The sequence below is a fragment of the Chiroxiphia lanceolata genome, chromosome 2, assembly GCF_009829145.1.
Source record: "Chiroxiphia lanceolata isolate bChiLan1 chromosome 2, bChiLan1.pri, whole genome shotgun sequence".
In the NCBI taxonomy this organism is placed as follows: domain Eukaryota; kingdom Metazoa; phylum Chordata; class Aves; order Passeriformes; family Pipridae; genus Chiroxiphia; species Chiroxiphia lanceolata.
The window spans coordinates 164,681-181,817 of NC_045638.1; the positions used below are offsets into that span (position 1 = coordinate 164,681).

At 66.4% G+C, this 17,137-nt stretch overlaps 2 protein-coding genes and 2 non-coding genes across 4 annotated transcripts; all 4 read left to right on the forward strand.

The window, feature by feature from the left end:
• Nucleotides 1–1,874: 1,874 nt before the first annotated feature.
• Nucleotides 1,875–10,012, forward strand: FAM160A2 (family with sequence similarity 160 member A2). The gene is given in 14 exon segments (XM_032680072.1): nucleotides 1,875–1,986; nucleotides 3,395–3,665; nucleotides 3,744–3,986; nucleotides 4,401–4,787; nucleotides 5,393–5,551; nucleotides 5,623–5,709; nucleotides 5,819–5,986; nucleotides 6,319–6,398; nucleotides 6,610–6,782; nucleotides 7,231–7,829; nucleotides 7,831–8,185; nucleotides 8,277–8,455; nucleotides 8,675–8,837; nucleotides 9,383–10,012. Coding segments are annotated over 13 exon segments (3,012 nt in total). The 5' UTR covers nucleotides 1,875–1,986; nucleotides 3,395–3,527; the 3' UTR covers nucleotides 9,664–10,012.
• A 1,887-nt stretch (nucleotides 10,013–11,899) lies between these two features.
• RPS11 (ribosomal protein S11) lies at nucleotides 11,900–14,447 on the forward strand. Its single transcript, XM_032680181.1, has 5 exons — nucleotides 11,900–12,003; nucleotides 12,701–12,832; nucleotides 13,091–13,166; nucleotides 13,657–13,786; nucleotides 14,274–14,447. Exons 1-5 carry the CDS (start codon nucleotides 11,989–11,991, stop codon nucleotides 14,395–14,397), a joined length of 477 nt encoding a protein of 158 aa, XP_032536072.1. The 5' UTR covers nucleotides 11,900–11,988; the 3' UTR covers nucleotides 14,398–14,447.
• LOC116783534 lies at nucleotides 13,289–13,373 on the forward strand. Its single transcript, XR_004355731.1, has one exon. It is a non-coding gene; the product is annotated as a small nucleolar RNA SNORD35 (small nucleolar RNA).
• On the forward strand, nucleotides 14,066–14,155 carry LOC116783532. The gene has a single exon (XR_004355730.1). It is a non-coding gene; the product is annotated as a small nucleolar RNA SNORD35 (small nucleolar RNA).
• Nucleotides 14,448–17,137: the final 2,690 nt, after the last annotated feature.

Below are 17,137 nucleotides of genomic sequence, written 5' to 3' on the forward strand. Positions count from 1 at the left end.
GACAGGGGTCCTGTGCATCCTCCTGTACGCCGTGGGTCCTGTGCATCCACATACTGGTGGGTCCTGTGCCGGGTCCTCTGCTGGGTTCTGTGCTAGGTCCTCTGCTGGGTTCTGTGCCGGGTCCTGTGCCGGGTCCTGTGCCGGGTCCTGTGCTGGGTCCTGTGCACCTCGGTGCCCAGCAGATGCTGCCGCCGGTGCCCAGCCCTGAGCGTGGTCCCTCAAGGGGTCCCGGCCACGTGGCTCCTGCAGCGCCAGGCGCGTCCTGGCAACGTGGGGTCCCTGGGGCACCCACGGCCCCCCGGGATGCCTGGGCTGTGGCAGCCACGGTGCCAGGTGCACTGGGCAGGCTGGGATATGGAGCTGTGGCCAGGTGTGCTGGGGCCCAGGCCAGGCCCCAGTGACAATGGCCGGTGCCAGGCAGTGCCCTCTGCAGAGCTGGTGGCAGCTCCCGGTACGTGGTGCACGCGTCAGAGCTGTGCCTGGTGCGGGGTTACCTGGCACGGGGTGCCCGATACAAGGTTATCTGGTACATGGATGCCCAGTTCTGGGCATCCCGGTACAGGGGTTCCGGGTTCTGGAGTGCCCAGTTCCAAGGGGTGGGTCCCCATACCCAGTTAATCCAGTTCTCGGTGCCTGGCTCAGGGGGGTGCCTGAGTCCGGGGTGTCCGGTTCTGGGGATGCAGTGTGCTGGGGTTACCCGGTGCAGGGGCTCCTGGTACACGGTTCAGGGGTGCCCAGTTACGGGGGACTCACAGTACATATGTACCGGGTTCCCAGCTCGGAGGGGTGCCCGGTTTTTGGGGGTGCCTCATAACAGTGGGTGCCTGTACAGGGTTACTTGGTTCCAGGGGTTCTGGTAAGGGATGCCCAGTTCCCGGTGCCTGGCTCGGGGGAGTTCCCAGTGTCTGGGGATGCCTCATTCCAGGGGTGCCCGTTCAGGGTCAGTGCTTTCCAGGGGTGCCTGCACAGGGTCACCATTTCCAGGGGTGCCTGTACAGGGTCAGTGCTTTCCAGGGGTGCCCATATGGGGTCACCATTTCGAGGGGTGCCCGTACGGGGTCACCGTTTCCAGGGGTGCCCATACGGGGTCACCGTTTCCAGGGGTGCCCGTACAGGGTCAGTGCTTTCCAGGGGTGCCCGTACAGGGTCACCGTTTCCAGGGGTGCCCGTACGGGGTCACCGTTTCCAGGGGTGCCCGTACAGGGTCAGTGCTTTCCAGGGGTGCCCGTACGGGGTCCCCGTTTCCAGGGGTGCCCGTACGGGGTCACCGTTTCCAGGGGTGCCCGTACAGGGTCAGTGCTTTCCAGGGGTGCCCGTACGGGGTCACCGTTTCCAGGGGTGCCCGTACGGGGTCACCGTTTCCAGGGGTGCCCGTACGGGGTTCGCAGTTCCCCGTTCCTCCGGCAGCGCAGCCAATCAGCGCTCGGCTGGCCCGGCCCGGCCACGCCCCCTCCGCCGGGCCTCGCCCCCAAGGTGTGGTGGGCGTGGCCGAGCCTGGTGGGCGGGGCCGGCGCGCGGTGCGTCGGGCGCGGCGCGAAGATGGCGGCGGGCGTGCGGGGCCCGCGGCGGGGGCGGGCGGTGAGCGGCGGCGGGACGGACCGGGGGCACCGGCGCGGCCGGGACAGCGCCAGCGGGACACCCCGCGTGGGGACGGCGGCAGCGGGGGGCACCGCGGGCGGGGCGGGCCCCGCAGCCGGGCCGGCCAAGCTTCGCCGCGGTCCTGGGGCGCCCGGGCCGCCGCCCGCCCTTGGCCGTGCGGGACCGCCCGGGCCGGGCCGGGCCGGGTCGGGCCGGGCCGTGTCCGGGACGCGGGAGCCGCGGCGGGGCCGGGCCTGGGCGGGTCGCGGTGCCGAGGGGCAGGGGCCCGGTGCCGGGGAGGCCCGGAGCGGCGCGGGGTCCCGGGGGTCCCAGCCCCGCGTCCGACGCCTGCTCTGCCCTCCTCAGGTGAGGCGCTGACGGGACGGGACCGCCGCGACCTTGACCCAGGTAGGCGGCCCGGCGCCGGGGCATGGGGAGGTCCCGGTCTTGCGTGACCCCAGGGTCTGGGAGACTCCAGGTCCCGGTGTCACCGTGGCCCCGGGACTGGGGGTGCCTGGGTGGGCAGCACCTCCTGCGGGCTGGGGAACAGCAGCCCCGGGGTGGGACAGCCCGTAGCCGCGCGTAGCCTTCACCGTCACGGGACCACTGGCATCCCGCGGTGACCCCCCGGGTGACCCCCCCCACCATGCTACCCCTCCCAGGGTGCATAGGAGGGGCCGGTGCCCACAACTACACCTCCCGGCACTGGCTGCCACCCCCTACCCATGGTGACCGTGCCCCTCCTGTCCCTACCCCAGGTGCCCCTACCCTGGTGACACCCAGACACCTCCCCGTGCCCTGGTCACCGGCTGCTCCCCCGCTGCCAGACCCTCGCTGCAGCCCCACCCGGTGACACTAGGGTGTCACCAGTGTGGTGACACGGCCCCGTGCCATGTCCTGGCCGTGTCCCCTCACAGGCAGTGGGTGCTGCTGGGTCAGGATGGTGGGGCGTTGGTGCCAGGATGGGGCTGGTGGCAGCAGCCAGTGTCCCTGTCCCACTGGAGTGGCTCTGGCTGTGTGCCAGACAGGTCCCTGTGCCGGGATGTCCCTGGTGTGCCACGTTGTGGCCTTTGGCTCTGTGTCTGTGCTGTGGCTGTGCAGGGCTGTGGTGCTGGGCCCTGGGCTGGCACTGCCCCGGCATTCGGCAGGTCTAACTTTAGCAGCCACATGAGCCCTGGTGCGTGGGTGGGACATGGGACACCGGCTGTGCCGGTATAAATAGCTGGCTCTGCCGGTGCTGTGTCCCACTGCCCTGGCTCTGGCCACTTCCCTTTCCTGCTCCTGTGGTTTGGGGTGTCTTTAATGGCGCTTTCGCTTCCCTCAGCCCCACATGGGGGCTGCGGCAGTGGCTCTTGGTGCCACTCCTCTCCCCACGTGCTGCTGGGGGACTCCTGGTGTCTCAATGTTCCCAGGCTCCCCGGGGGCCACTCGGTGCCTGGTCCTGTGCCGGTGCCTGTGGTGGCGGTTCTGGGGCACAGGGCCCTATAAATATCCCTGGCAGCACCATCATGCTGCACCGGCTGTGGGTGATGCTGCCCGGGGGTGGGAGCTCTCCCTCTGTCCCAGCTGTCCTGGTGGGTGCTGGGTGCTCCCCACACCCGCGCTGGGCCGGTTCCCGGTTCAAAGTCCGGCGCTGGGTGTGAGCAGAGCTGGGATCCAGAGTTTTCCGGCCACCGCTGCTCCAGCGCACTTGCCCTCCCTGCCCTGGCCCAGCTCCCGGCACTCCAGCTTGCCTGCCTTCCTTCCCTCCTCCCTCCCTCCCTGTTGCTGGGTGCAGAGCCGGGCTGGGGGTCCCTGACCTCCCCTCTCCCTGCAGCCACTGGCAGCAGCATGGAGAGAGGACCCTGGTGTCCTGCCCGCTCGCCCGTGCCCCCGCGGCAGTGCCAGGCCTCAGCCGGAGCGGTCGGGGCCCCCTGGCGCTGCCCGTGACTGCCGTGCCCCGCGTGCCGATGGAGAGGATGAGCTGGCTGAGCAAGCTGACACCGCGGGCGGGTGGGCAGCGAGCCCCCCGCAGTGCCAGCCTGCAGCCCCCCGTCACTGCCGACCCCGAGACCTGCCTCATGGTCTTCAAGAACCACTGGGCACAGGTGAGTGGGGCGCAGGGGCGGCAGGGACCCCCCATCTCCCAGCCCCCGGCACCCACCCCGTGTGCCCCCCTCCCGCAGGTGCTGCGGATCCTGGAGCGGCGCGGGAGCAAACCGGCCCCCGACGACCTCAGCGCCGTCCGCAACAACACCTACCAGATGCTGAACCTGCTGGCCGAGGACCGGCCCCGGGGGGACGGGGACAGGTCCCAGGGGGATGGGGACATGGCCTGCGGGCCCATCCTGGAGTTCGTGGCTGCTGAGAACCTGTTGGAGCAGCTCCTGTGCTGGCACCTGCAGGGAGACTTCACCGAGGAGAGGAAGGTCCATGATGGGAGTGGAGGGGGCAGGGGGGTCTGTGGGAGTGGGGGGCCTGCAGGGGGCCAGGACAGGCTGGATTCAAGGGGTGAGGGTGGGGTGGGGTGAGGGTCAGCCAGGCCAAGGGCCGGGTGCTGCACCTGGGGAGGTTCAGGTTGGATTTAGGTTGGGACTAGATGGGTTTTAAGGTCGCTTCCAATCCACAGTGTCCTATCATTCTGTGATATCGGGGAGCATTCCTCCTGGAAAGGGCTGTTCAGCCCTGTCACGGGTGGCCTAGGGCAGGGCTGGGGGATTTCGCAGCTGTCTGGCTGTGACACTTGGGGATGGGGCTCAGTGGTGGGCTGGGCAGCGCCGGGGGAGCAGATGGACCTGGGAGTCTCGGTGCCTCTCCCACCCCGTCCGTGTCCCCGTTCCCAGGTGGAGCAGCTGAAGCTGTACGAGATGCTGATCAGCCAGGCCCGGCAGCCGCTGCTGCGGCACAAGGCGGTGCTGACGCCGCTGCTGCGCCTGCTCAGCATGTGCGCCGAGCCCGCCTCGGCCCCGCTCGAGAACAGCCTGGTGCTGCTGCTCAACCAGCTCTGCGTCTCTGTGGCCCGCGAGCCGGCCATCCTGGAGCTCTTCTTCCACAGCCACACGGACCAGGGCCCCGCCAACCTCATTATCTTCTCGCTCCTCATCCCCTTCATCCACCACGAGGGCGCGCGGGGCCAGCAGGCGCGCGACGCGCTGCTGCTCATCATGGCCATGTCGGCCAGCAACCGCACCGTGGCACAGTCCATCACCGACAACTCCTACTTCTGCCCAGTACGGACTGGCCAGCGGGGCCTCCCCTGCCTGGGGCAGGGCTGGGACATGGTTGGGTTGGGCCACTGGAGCTGGAGCCATGGACAGGCCTGGAGGGAGGAGCGCTGCCCCTGATGGAGGCTTGGGGATGGGAGGGGTCTGCAAATGATGGGGGGTCTGGAGATCTTGTGGGGCTTGGAGGTGATGGAGAGTTTGGGAGTGATGGAAGGCTTTGAGATAGAGGGCTTGGGGGTAATGGGGGCCTGGAGATAGCATGGTGATGGAGGGCCTGGGAATGATGGGGTGTTCGGAGATGGCAAGGGACCTGGGGATGATGGAGGGTCTGCAAGTGATGGGCTTGGAGGTGACAGGGGGCCTGGGGATGGAGTGCTTGGGAATGATGGAGGGGCTTGGAGATGATGGAGGGCTCAGTGTTGGGCTGAGGGCAAGGGGGCCAGTCCCTCGGGCCAGAGTGGGATACTGGGCCCAGCCCAGCTGCCCTGCCTGAAACCAGGCTGGAGGGGGGCAGGTTCTTGTGGGATTGGGGTTCAGAGGAGGCTGGTCAGGTCCAGCAGCTGGAGGTCCGAGGGGCCGTGGAGCAGCTGAGTACCCAGGTGTGTCCCCAGGTGCTGGCCACGGGCCTGAGCGCCCTGTACTCCTCCCTGCCCCGCAAGATTGAGGTGCGAGGGGACGACTGGCACTTCCTGCGCCGCGAGGACTGGATCGGCGTCTCCTCCCTCGTCCTCTTCATGAACTCGCTCGAGTTCTGCAACGCTGTCATCCAGGTGGGGCCGGGGGGCTGTGAGGGGCTCCCAGCACTGTAGGGGGCTGCCTGACCCTCCCTGTGGCCCCACAGGTTGCCCACCCGCTGGTGCAGAAGCAGCTGGTGGATTACGTCCACAACGGGTTCCTCGTGCCTGTGATGGGGCCGGCGCTGCACAAGGTGAGGGATCCCCAGGAGCAGGCACAGAGTGTGGGTCTGCTGCCCATACCCCTGCCTGTGTGGGTGGGCAGGGCCACACAGTGCCCATCCTGTGGTGCCCGTCCCACAGACCTCTGTGGAGGAGATGATCGCCAGCACGGCATACCTGGACCTGTTCCTGCGCAGCGTCAGTGAGACGGCGCTGCTGAAAACCTTCCTGCGCTTCGTGCTGCTGCACCGGCACGACAACGCCACCATCCTGGACACGCTGGTGGGCCGCATCAACAGCAACTCCCGGGTGAGCCCTGTGGCCCCCCAACACCCCCATCCCATCCCCATCCCATCCTGGACACGCTGGTGGGCCGCATCAACAGCAACTGCTGCGTGAGCCCCCAATGGCCTCCCCGCATCCCATTCCCACCCCCAACATACTCACCCCAACTGGGACACACTGGTGGGCTGCACCAGCAACTCCCAGGTGAGCCCCTGCGGCCCCCACGGCCCCCCATCATCCCTGTCCTCGTCCCATTTCCATTCCATCCCCGACATCCCTATCCCCAACATCCTCATCCCGTTCCCATCCCCAGCCCACCTGCCCCACTGCCCCCCTGATGCCTGTGCTGTCCCCAGCTGTGCATGGTGTCCCTGAGCCTGTTCCGGACCCTGCTCAGCCTCAACTGCGAGGACGTGATGTTGCAGCTGGTGCTCAGGTAATGGGGACTGGAGGGGCTCAGGGGGGTCACCTGCTGCCACCCCATTCCAGGGGATTCTCTGGGATGGGACCCGGGGCTTTGCTCCCAGCTGCACATGTGGGTGTGGCGCAGCCACATTGTTGCCTGGCTGTGAAGGGGCTGGGGTCCAGTGGGGTGTCCCCGTCCCGGTGTCCACCCCTGCAGCCCCTCCGTGCCCCCCTGCCCCCAGGTACCTGCTGCCCTGCAGCCACGTGATGCTGAGCCAGAAGCGGGCAGTGCGGGACCTGGACATCTACGGGAAGACGGCGGCCAAGTTCCTGTCGCTCATCCCACGCTGCTGCCGCCCCGAGAGCCCCCCCCCACCCCCTGACCGGGAGGAGGAGCCCCCGTCCCGGGCCAGGGGTATGGCACTGCAGCCCCTCGCACCCCCTCTGCATCCTGGCTTGATGCTGAGCCCCCTCCCAGGCTTTACATGGCCCCTCAGGCCCTGTCTCGTCCCAGGACTGAGCCCCCTGTGCCATCCCTGTGGCCCCTCAGACCCTGTTCCCATTCCGTCCTGGCACTGGGCTCTCTTGCTGTCCCCATGGCCCCTGGACCCCCTTTCTGTCCTAGTGCTGAGTGCTCCTATGGCATCCCTACAGCCCCTGGGACCCCATCCCCATCCTAGCTCAGAGCTGAGCCCATCCCCGTGGTCCCTCAGATTCCCTCCCTGTCCCGGCATTAAACCCCTTCCCACCGTTCCTGTGGCCCCTCAAACCCCACTCCCAGCTTGGTGCTGACCCCCGTGTCATCCCCACAGCCCCTCGAACCCCTTCCTCCCAGCTCGGTGCTGACCCCTGTTCCCCCACAGCCCACGGCAGCCCCGGCACAGACGCCCCCCCGGCACCGAAGCCCTCCACGCCGTCCCGCCTCTCCTTCTTCATGCGCCAGGCGAGCGCGGCCCCCCCCGAGGCGGCCGCCCCCCGCTCCCCCGGTCCCCCCGCAGGCAGCCCCCCCTGTGCCGGTCCCCGGGACGAGGTGGCGGAGCTGGACAGGAACTACCTGGAATACCTGCGGGACGCGCGGCGCAGCATAGACCGCTGCGCCTGGGCCTGCCGCGTCTGGTCGGCCCCCTACGACGGCGAGGACCCCCGCGCCCCCGGCCCCCCGCCTGACCCTGACAGCCCCCCAGCGCGGCCCCCGGGGCCCCCCACCCCGCGGACTAAGAAGCGGGGGCTGCCCGAGGAGGGGGCGCGAGAGGCGCTGGGGGGGTCCCTCGGGGGGGATGAGCCCGGTGTGGGGGGGTCTGGCCCCGACCCCCGGGACGGAGGGACGCTGGTGAACGGGGCACACACAGCGGCCGAGCCGGGGCGGCCCGAGGGGGACGTGGTGGTGAAGAAGGTCCGTCGGAGCCCCCAGGGCGAGGGGGAGGGCAATGGAGGGGCGCCGAACGGGGCCCCCCAGGCACAGCCCCCCCAGCTGGGAGCCGCTGCCGTCTGTGGACTCGCTGCTGGAGGAGCTGCTGGCCCGGGCGCCTGCTGAGCCTCCCGGCACCGGCGTCTCCATCGAGGCCTTCACCGAGGAGCTGCGCGAGATCGAGGCCGAGATGCGGAACGGGGGCGTGGGGGGGCCTCTGGCCGCCCCCCCGGAGCCCCCCGAGCCGCCCCTGTCCCGCGAGGAGGAGGAGGCCTTCGCCAGCTTTGCTGCTCTGCCCGAGGGAGACGCGGGTGCTGGGCGGGCGCCGTCGCGGCCCCCGGACCCCTTGGCGCAGGTGGTGGCCAGCCCGCCGCGGGCGGTGGGGCCGCCCCCCAGCCAGCCCTTCACAGGTGGGCATGGAGGGATGGGGTGGGGGTCCCGGCTGCTGGCGGGGCCCTACCTGACCCCCTGTGCCCCCACCTGACCCCCCCGTGCCCCCAGGCCCCTTCGTGTCGGTGCTTTTCGGGAAGCTGGAGAATATGCCCCACAACTCGCTCTATGTCAACTTCCTGCTGACAGGGCTGGTGGCCCAGCTGGCCTGCTACCCACAGCCCCTGCTCCGCTCCTTCCTGCTCAACACCAACATGGTCTTCCAGCCCAGTGTGAAGTCCTTGCTCCAGGTATGGCTCCCCGGGACCGTCTTCCCTCATGGAGTCACGGAAAAGAGTTGGAAAGACCCCCAAGACTGTTGAGTTCCCCCAGCAATGCCCAGCCCACCACTGCCCCGTGTCCCCAAGTGCCATGGCAGTATGGCTGTTATTCCGCTGTGGGGACAGGAACTCTCCCATGCCCCTGGACTCCCTCTTCCTCTGGGACACCTCCGTCCTGTGGTCCTGCAGGTGCTGGGCTCGGTGAAGAACAAGATTGAGAGCTTTGCTGCCAGCCAGGAGGATTTCCCAGCCCTTCTCTTCAAGGCCAAGAAGTACCTGATCGCCCGGGGACGGCTGGACTGGTCCGAGGGGCCTGGGGCCACCCCTGCCCTGCGGCGCCCTGACACCCTGGGTGAGGGCACGGCCTCGGGAGGGACTGGGGGTGCATGGGGGGCTGGGGGCTGTGTGAAACCCATAGGGGCTGTGCAGGGAGTTGGGGCTGTGGGGTGGGCTGGGGGCAGGACCGGGTCCTGGGGGCTGCATGCTCTGCTGTACAAGGGGCTGGGGGCTGCATTAAGGGCTGGGGGCTGCCCTGTGCATTGCCTAGGGGCTGGGGGCTGTGTAGTGTGTTGTGCAGAGCACTGGAGTCTGCACGGGGGGCTGTGGGCTGGTGGGGGGGCTGTGGGATGCATGGGTTATAGGGAGGCGCTGGGAACTGCCCCCTGCATTGCCCAGGGGCCGAGGGCTGCGCACAGTATGAGGGGCTGCGGGGAGGGCTGGGGGCTGCATGGTGTGTTAACAGGGGGTCTGGGGTCCGTGCCGGGACCTGGGGAGCCCTGGGGTTTCTCCATGGGGGGTGTGAGTCCGGGGGAGGTGAGCGGTCTATGCAGTGGCTGGGGGAGGGCTGGGGGTGCACTAGGGCATAGGTGCCACCCCCGTGTGCCCCCCGTCCCGCAGCCCGCAGCCGGAAGCCGTCCCTGGGGGAGCTGCTGCTGCGCCACGCCAACAGCCCGACGCGCGCGCGGCACGCGGCACAGCTGGCACTGCAGGGGCTGCGGGACGGGGGGCTGCAGCCCCTGCCTCCCCTGGCCCCCCCGGCGCGGCACGGCGAGGCCCTGCGTGTGCGCAACGCCGTGTACTGCGCCGTCATCTTCAGCGAGTTCCTCAAGGAGCTGGCGGCCATCGCCCAGGCCCACGCCGTCACCTCCCCCTTCCTCACCGAGCCCCCCGAGGAGTGACCCCCCGGGCCCCTTTTTAACCCCGGACTTGGACCTTTTTAATTTATTGGGGCGGAGCTGGGCTGAGGCAGGGCTGCACTTCGGACACGAGTGGCCGCCCCCCGCCCTGTGCCCCGGGGGGCAGGGCAGGACCCTGGGGGTCCCCTGGGCTCGAGGGGCGGGGGGGCACGGGGCGGGCTGGCTCTGCCCCCCTTGGCCCCCCGGGGGTCCCCGGTGCCCACCCAGCTGCTCTCTATGCAACCCCCGGGGTGTGGGGCTGGAGGGGCGCGGGGGGGGCCGTGCATGGGGAGGGGGCGTGTGTGTCTGTGCTGTGTAAAACCCTTCGGAATAAAGGGTCTGGTCGAGGGCATCGTCCCCTCGTCTGTGCTGTTGTCAGGGCATGGGGGGCTGGCCAGGACACTGGGGGCCCCACATACAGCCAGCTGCCCCCCGTCACACTGCTGGCCTGAGACACCCTACATCTGCCTCTCCTCAGCTCTGCAGGGCTCGGGGGGGTGGCCATGGGGCAGCGAGTGCTGCTAGAGCCATGGGGTGAAGCTGTGACTGTTGGGGGTGGCCATAGGGCAGCGAGTGCTGCTAGAGCCATGGGGTGAAGCTGTGACTGTTGGGGGTGGCCATAGGGCAGCGAGTGCTGCTAGAGCCATGGAGTGAAGCTGTGACTGTTGGGGGGTGGCCATGGGGTAGTGAGTGTTGCTAGAGCCATGGGGTGAAGCTGTGACTGTTGGGGGGCAGCAGCAGCATGTGGAGAAGGTGCTGGTGTTGGCCCCCCAGGTGTGGGGGCTCCAGCCCCCGGTGCTGTGACAGTTCCTGTCCAGCACCCACCTGGGACCCCTGGGACCCCTTCCCTGTTCATGGCCATCGCCCTGCAGCTTCCCCAGTGCTGCTGGGGTGGGGATGAGGATGGAGGTAGGGAGGGATGGGGTTAGGGATGGGGATGATGCAGGTTGGATGGAAGGGGGATTGGGATGAGGAGGATGAAGATGGGAATACAGGTGGGATTGGATGGGTTGAGGATGAGGGGATGGGATGAGGATGAAGGGGATAAAAGGGATGGGGCCCCAGTGGTGGCACCTCCCAGGCCGTTGAGGGGACTGGTGGGTGCCCCAGGGCAGTGACTCCATTCCCTGTCCTGTTTACCCCTCCATGTCCTGCAGGAGCAATGACTGGAGAGCATCCATATTTTCGATTCCAGTAGTTCATGTTTTCATTGCAGTCACTCAGTGTGTCCACTGCAGCTTTTCTCCAATTGTACAGCATGGAAACACTGGGGAGAGGGAGCAGAGTGAGCTTTATTCCAGCCTTTTTTTCCCAGGAGTATGGAAGGTCACCCACCCAGAAATGCAGAGCCTGGCTCTGGGGCTCCAGCTGCACACCAGGGCTGGGAATCAACGGGATGAAGTGATAGCAAATAATAGTGCAGGGAGATGAACCCGCTGTGGTCAGATCCCTGTGGCACCTCCCCTCAGGTGAGGAGCTGGCCAGGGGCTGGAATCCGGGGGTCCTGTCCCCTACCATGCCCCGTTCCAGCCCTCACATCCCTGTGGATGAGACTTTTTCCTAGTTCCCAATTGATTGTGAACTCCCAGTCATCCCTTTTGCTCCAGGTGAGGTTTTCAGCCCAGGTGAGGTAACTTCTGTATCAGAAACAGTGTGGCCAGCAGGACTGTGTAAGTGATTTTGTGCCCCTGTGCTGGCACTGCTGAGGGACCTCCAGGGCTGTGTCCAGTTCCGGGCTCTCACAAGAGAGACCCGGAGGGGCTGGAGCGTGTGCAGGGAAGGGAACGGAGCTGGGAAGGGGCTGGAGCAGCAGGAGCAGCTGAGGGAGCTGGGGGGGGCTCAGCCTGGAGCAAAGGAGGCTCAGGGGGGACCTTCTGGCTCTGCAACCCCCTGACAGGAGGGGGGAGCCGGGGGGGGTCGGGCTCTGCTGCCAGGGAACAAGGGACAGGAGGAGAGGGAACGGCCTCCAGCTGTGCCAGGGGAGGCTCAGGTTGGACAGGAGGAGGAATTTGCTGCTGGAAAGGGTGGTGAGGCCTTGGCAGGGGCTGCCCAGGGAGGTTTGGAGTGCCCAGCCCTGGAGGTGTCCCAGGAAGGCCTGGCCGTGGCACTGGGTGCTCTGGGCTGGGTGCCGAGGCCATCCCGCTCGGGGCGGTTCCCCCGCACTGACCGATCCCATCCCCGTGTCCGGCTCCATTTCTCCGTCACGTTCCACCCGACGGGATCCGCGACGTCACATACCACGTGACGTCACTTCCGCCCCTGGCCCCGCCCCCGGGTTAACCCGCGCCGCGCGTGCTCCGCGGCCTCTTTCGGCCCGCGCGCGCCAAGATGGCGGACACGCAGGTGGGCGCTGAGGGGGCTCCCCCGGGATCCCCCGGCAGGGCCCGGGGGCACCTCCAAGGGCCCCACACCGGCCAGCGGGGCCCCACACCGGCCAGCGGGGCGCGGGGGAGGCGGCCTCGGCCGGAGAGGGGCGGCGGGAGCGGCGCGCGGGGGGGGTTCGGTCTTCGGGTTTTGTGGCGGGACGCCGAGAGGGAATCTCGGGGTTTGGGGCGGGGCGGGAGAGGGACCCGTGCCCCGGGGCTGGGAGTGGGAGAGGGGGGTCCCGGTGCTTAGAGTTCTGGGGTGGGGGCGACGAATGGCTGGTCCTGGGGTGGCGGGGAAGGGCCCCGTGCCCCGCGGGTTTGGGAGGGGAGGGAATTTCGGTGCCGTGGGGTTTTGGGGACGAGGGGGAGGAGATGGGCCCGTGTCCCCGGGATGGAGGGACGAAGGGGGTGGAACCTCGGTGCCCCACTGGTTTGGGGTGGGGGCAGAGGTTCCCGTGCCCCGGGGCTGAGGGAGATCTTGGTGCTCCCCGGGGTTTTATGGAGTGGGTCTTGGTGACTCGGGGTTTGGAGAAGGGGGAGGGACGGTCCCGGGGCCTTTTGTGGGCGGGGGAGGGCCTCAGTGCCCCGGGGCCGGGGCCGGTGCTGAGGGTGCCACAGCCCGGTACCGGGGTCCCGTTCCCGGCCCCGCGCTGACCCCACCCCGCCCCCTGCAGACGGAACGCGCGTACCAGAAGCAGCCGACGATCTTCCAGAACAAAAAGCGGGTGCTGCTGGGCGAAGGCGGCAAGGAGAAGCTGCCTCGCTACTACCGCAACGTGGGGCTGGGCTTCAAGACCCCCAAGGAGGTGAGGGGGCCCTGGGCAGGGCCTGTGTGACCCCCAGCTGTGCCCCCAGGAGGGCCCTGCCCAGGGTGGGCATGGCACTTGGGAAGGGGCAGTGGTGGCAGTGGTAGTGCTGGTGAGAGCCAGTCTTCTCCAGGGCTATTCCCACCTGGACCACTCCATGATTCCTTGCTGCAATGAGTGTCCTCTGAGCTCTGGTGTCACCTGAGCTGTGCCCACTCACCTGGCACCCACTCACCTGGCACCCACCTGTCCTTGCAGGCCATCGAGGGCACCTACATCGACAAGAAGTGTCCGTTCACTGGGAACGTCTCTATCCGGGGCCGCATCCTCTCAGGTGAGGTGGGACATCCCCGAGGGAATCCCAAGGGAGTCCTGGGGCAGGTAACCAGCCAGGGCCCCTGAGGTCCCTGGAGCAGGAAGCCCCCCAGGTGCCTGTCCCCGCCCTGGTCCTGGAGCCGCAGGTGATGCTGATCTCACGATGGTCTGCCGAGCCCACCACGGGCCTGACGACGCTGCCACTTGGCTTCACTGATGCAGGTGACAGGACCAGGTGCTGGCAGAGACCCCCCAGGTGTGCTGTGCCTGGGGGGCAGGTGTTGCTCTAGGGCAGGAGCAGGTGGTGCAGGAAGCATTAGAGAGTGTGTTAGAAGGGCTTCAAAAAGAGCCATAATTGGGTTTGTGACAGAAATGGGGAGGGCGTGGCCTGGCAGGGAGGGAGTAGCTGCCCTGTGGCCTGGCAGGACACTGAGCACCCCAGAGGGAGGTTAGGGTTTGGGATTCAGGTAAACCTGGAGGAATACCTGTGCCTGTCCCCTGTGGCCCAGGTGTGGTGACCAAGATGAAGATGCAGCGCACGATCGTGATCCGCCGCGATTACCTGCACTACATCCGCAAGTACAACCGCTTCGAGAAGCGCCACAAGAACATGTCTGTGCACCTGTCCCCCTGCTTCAGGTGTGTGCAGCTGTCCCTGTGCCCCTGTCTCGCTGCTTCAGGGGTGTGCAGGTGTCCCTGTGTGCCCCTCTCCCCCTGCTCCAGGGGTGTGCGGCTGTCCCTCTGTCCCTGTCCCCGTGTGTGCAGGTGTCCCTGGGCTGTGCCAGGTGTGCAGGGTTGTCCCCACACCTGTCGACATTGACTGTGTGTGGTGCTGAACTCATACAAGCTGCAGTGAGGGCACGCCTGGGTGGGACATGGGTGGGTTCATGGCCCAGCTCCTCACAGGAATCTGCTCCCAGGTGATGATGTCCAAACTCACGATGGTCTGCAGAGTCCCCCGGGTGAGGGGCTGCTGACAACGCCACTGGCATGTGCTGAACCATGGGGCAGGTTCTGGGCAGTACCTGTGGGAGCTCTGTGCTCCCTCCTGGGGAGAACAGCCAGGTTTGGGGTTCTGAGGGACAGGGGAGCCCCGGGAGCCCCTGACCCCCCGGTGTCCTTGCAGGGACGTGCAGATCGGGGACATCGTGACGGTGGGCGAGTGCCGCCCGCTCAGCAAGACCGTGCGCTTCAACGTGCTCAAGGTGACCAAGGCCGCGGGCACCAAGAAGCAGTTCCAGAAGTTCTGACACCTGTGGGGAGAGGTGGGGGAGGAATAAACGTTGGGAACGTGGAATTACCTGTGTGTGATCCCAAACGAGTCCTGTGGGGTGCACAGCTCCTGGGAGCTCACGGGGCTGGGGTGGGCTCGGGGGTGTGGTGCTGGGAGCCCAGGCACAGCACAAGGCAGAAAGGGACACGCTCCAGCTGCTCCTGTCACCTCCTGGTGTGTCACAGTGAGTTCTCAGTCCAGCACTGGTTTGTGCTGGGTTGTGTCCCCTCTCCCAGTGCCACTGCAGCAGGTGACAGCAGGTGCAGCAGGTGAAGGGGCCTGGGGCCAGCTCCGGTGGTGTCACCTTCACCTGGGCCAGCTCTGGTGGAGTGAGACGAGCTTTAATGTTCCTCCCAACCCAAACTGTTCCACGATTCCATGACCTCTGGCTGCCTCCAGTTGCCGCAGGTGAGCCCCACAGCTTTGGCCACAGGCTGGAGCTCAGGGGGTTGAGCTGTAGCCGTGCTTTGTGCTCAGACCGTTGGAACAAACCTCAAGGTGTAAGGTAAGTTCATACAGCTCCCGGTAAATTCAGACCTTTGAGGCTTGGGACATCTGTAACTTCCCTCCTGTCCCTGCCAGAGCCTCAGGACTGTCACAGGTCTGTGCTGGGAATTTGGGAGCAGTGGAGACTGCGGGACCTGGTGTACAGGGACAACAAGCAGGAGAGTCCCCAGTTGGTCAGGAGGTTCTTACTGGTCTCCCAGTGCCAGTGGGTGCCATGAGCACACTGGGATTCATCCACCAGTTACTTTATGACCATGGGATGTCCCTTGGAAGGGGCACACAGGGACCATTGGGTCCCTGTGCCCAGACAGCCATCCTGGCCTCAGGGAGCATTTCCCCCTGGGCAATGTCACTGCCCTGGGCACCAGGCTCCCCTGGCCGGGGTAGGAAGGGGGGAGCTTGTGGGGGCAGGAGAAAAGGGGGAAATGGGACAGGGCATCCACAGCCATTCCCTGAGCACCTGTGTGGGCCCCCCAGCTCCTGAGCAGAGGGAGATGAGTCCCCCCAGCACAGTGCCCTTGAACCATCCCAGCATAGAACCACCCCCAAATCAGGATGATGCCACTGGTCCTGGCTATGTCCCAACTGGGAAGGACCATGGGAAGGACAAGCTCCACAGCCATCTCCTTCCTGAGCTGCTGTGGGAGCATTCCCCTCCCCGGGACAGGGATGGAGCGGGGAGCAGTGGAGTGTCCTGCACCCGGGTTCCCTGGGTTACCTGAGCACTGGTGTCCCGGTGGGGGTGGCAGTGGGTCCCACAAAGATTGTTGGGTCCTGCTGTGGGATCTGCTCCTCTCCAGTGTTCCAGCTGCACCATCTGTTGGCACTGCTGGGGCTGGAAGCATTGACCTTGTGAAAACCACATTGATGATGATTTCCATGATAGGGACTGTGCCCTGGGTTGTGCCAGATCCCATTCCCTGGGCTGTGACAGAGCCTATCTGGGCTGACACTGCCTCGAGCTGGCCCAGGCTGACTCTCCCCAGTGCCAAATGCTGCAGGTTTGGCTCTGGATCCAGTGCTGGGGATGCTGGGAATGAGCCTCGACTCCAGTGCCGTGACAGGGACACGTTTATCTGGCTGTTGGACCCAGGTGAATGGTGCTCAGGCTGCCTCTTGCAGCCTCCTATTCCTGTGGGAGGACCTCATCCTCATCCTCCCTGTCCCCCCCTCTCCTCCCGTTCCCAGGACACTTTCCTGGGCTGTCCTGGAGGCACTGGGGCCCCCTGGAAGCCTGTCTGTGGCAGGGACAGCACACGGCCATGGCTCCCCAAACCTCCAATACCCATTCCCTGGTGGATCCAGGACCCTGTCCAGGGGGACCCTGGGAGCCCCGTGGCACTGGGGGCTGTGCTGTTTCTCCACGTGGTTCCCGTGGGGAAGCCCCCAGAGCCAGGACTGATCCACAGGCTGCTCAGAGCCTACCCCCCCATTTAATGCCCAATTATTTGCTCCCTGGGAGATTATCCCAAGCCTTCATCCCAGAGTGATTAGTCGTCCTCTTTCACTCCCTTAAGTAGATTTGTCCAGCTAATGGGCCTCTCCTGTGAATTATCCCAACAAGCCCATTTTTAGCACCAAACTGGGACTTTGTCAGGGTGTCTGAGCTGGGGGTGGCCTGTGTCTCCCCCTTCCCCAAGCCCTTTGGGGGTCCAGCACAGAGACAGCTCCTGGTAAAAGATTTTCCTCTTAATCCCTTCTAATCCCTTCCTGAGCCCTCCTGACTGCTTAGAGCTACCGGATTTGGGGTTGTTTGGGGAAGCAGCTCCCAGCACTGGTGAGGGGAATGATTTGTGTCCCTTTGGGCCACACTGGGGATGGGGACCCTCATTTTCTACCTGTCCCAAGGCTCCTGGGTTTTACTTCCTGCCAAAAGTTCACAGAAACCTCAGTGTCAGAGCCAAGGGACCAACCCCTTCCAGGGGTAGGAGTGGAGTGGTTTGTCTTTTTTCTTCTTCTCTCTGGAGCAGGAGCCCCCAGGTCTGGGGCTGTGGGGACAGGAGGACCCCCAGCACAGGGCAAGCCAGCCTGGCATGATCCATAGATCCAGAGATCTTCTCCCTGGCACAGGAGAGCCAGCCTGACATGATCCATGGCCCTGGGAGCTGGTGGCTGTTCCATGGCCCCAGCTGTCCCTCAGCCAACCCCAACTCCCCAGCAAAGTGGAACAAACGCCGCTCACGCTGCCAATTCTGTTAATTGAGGGTTCA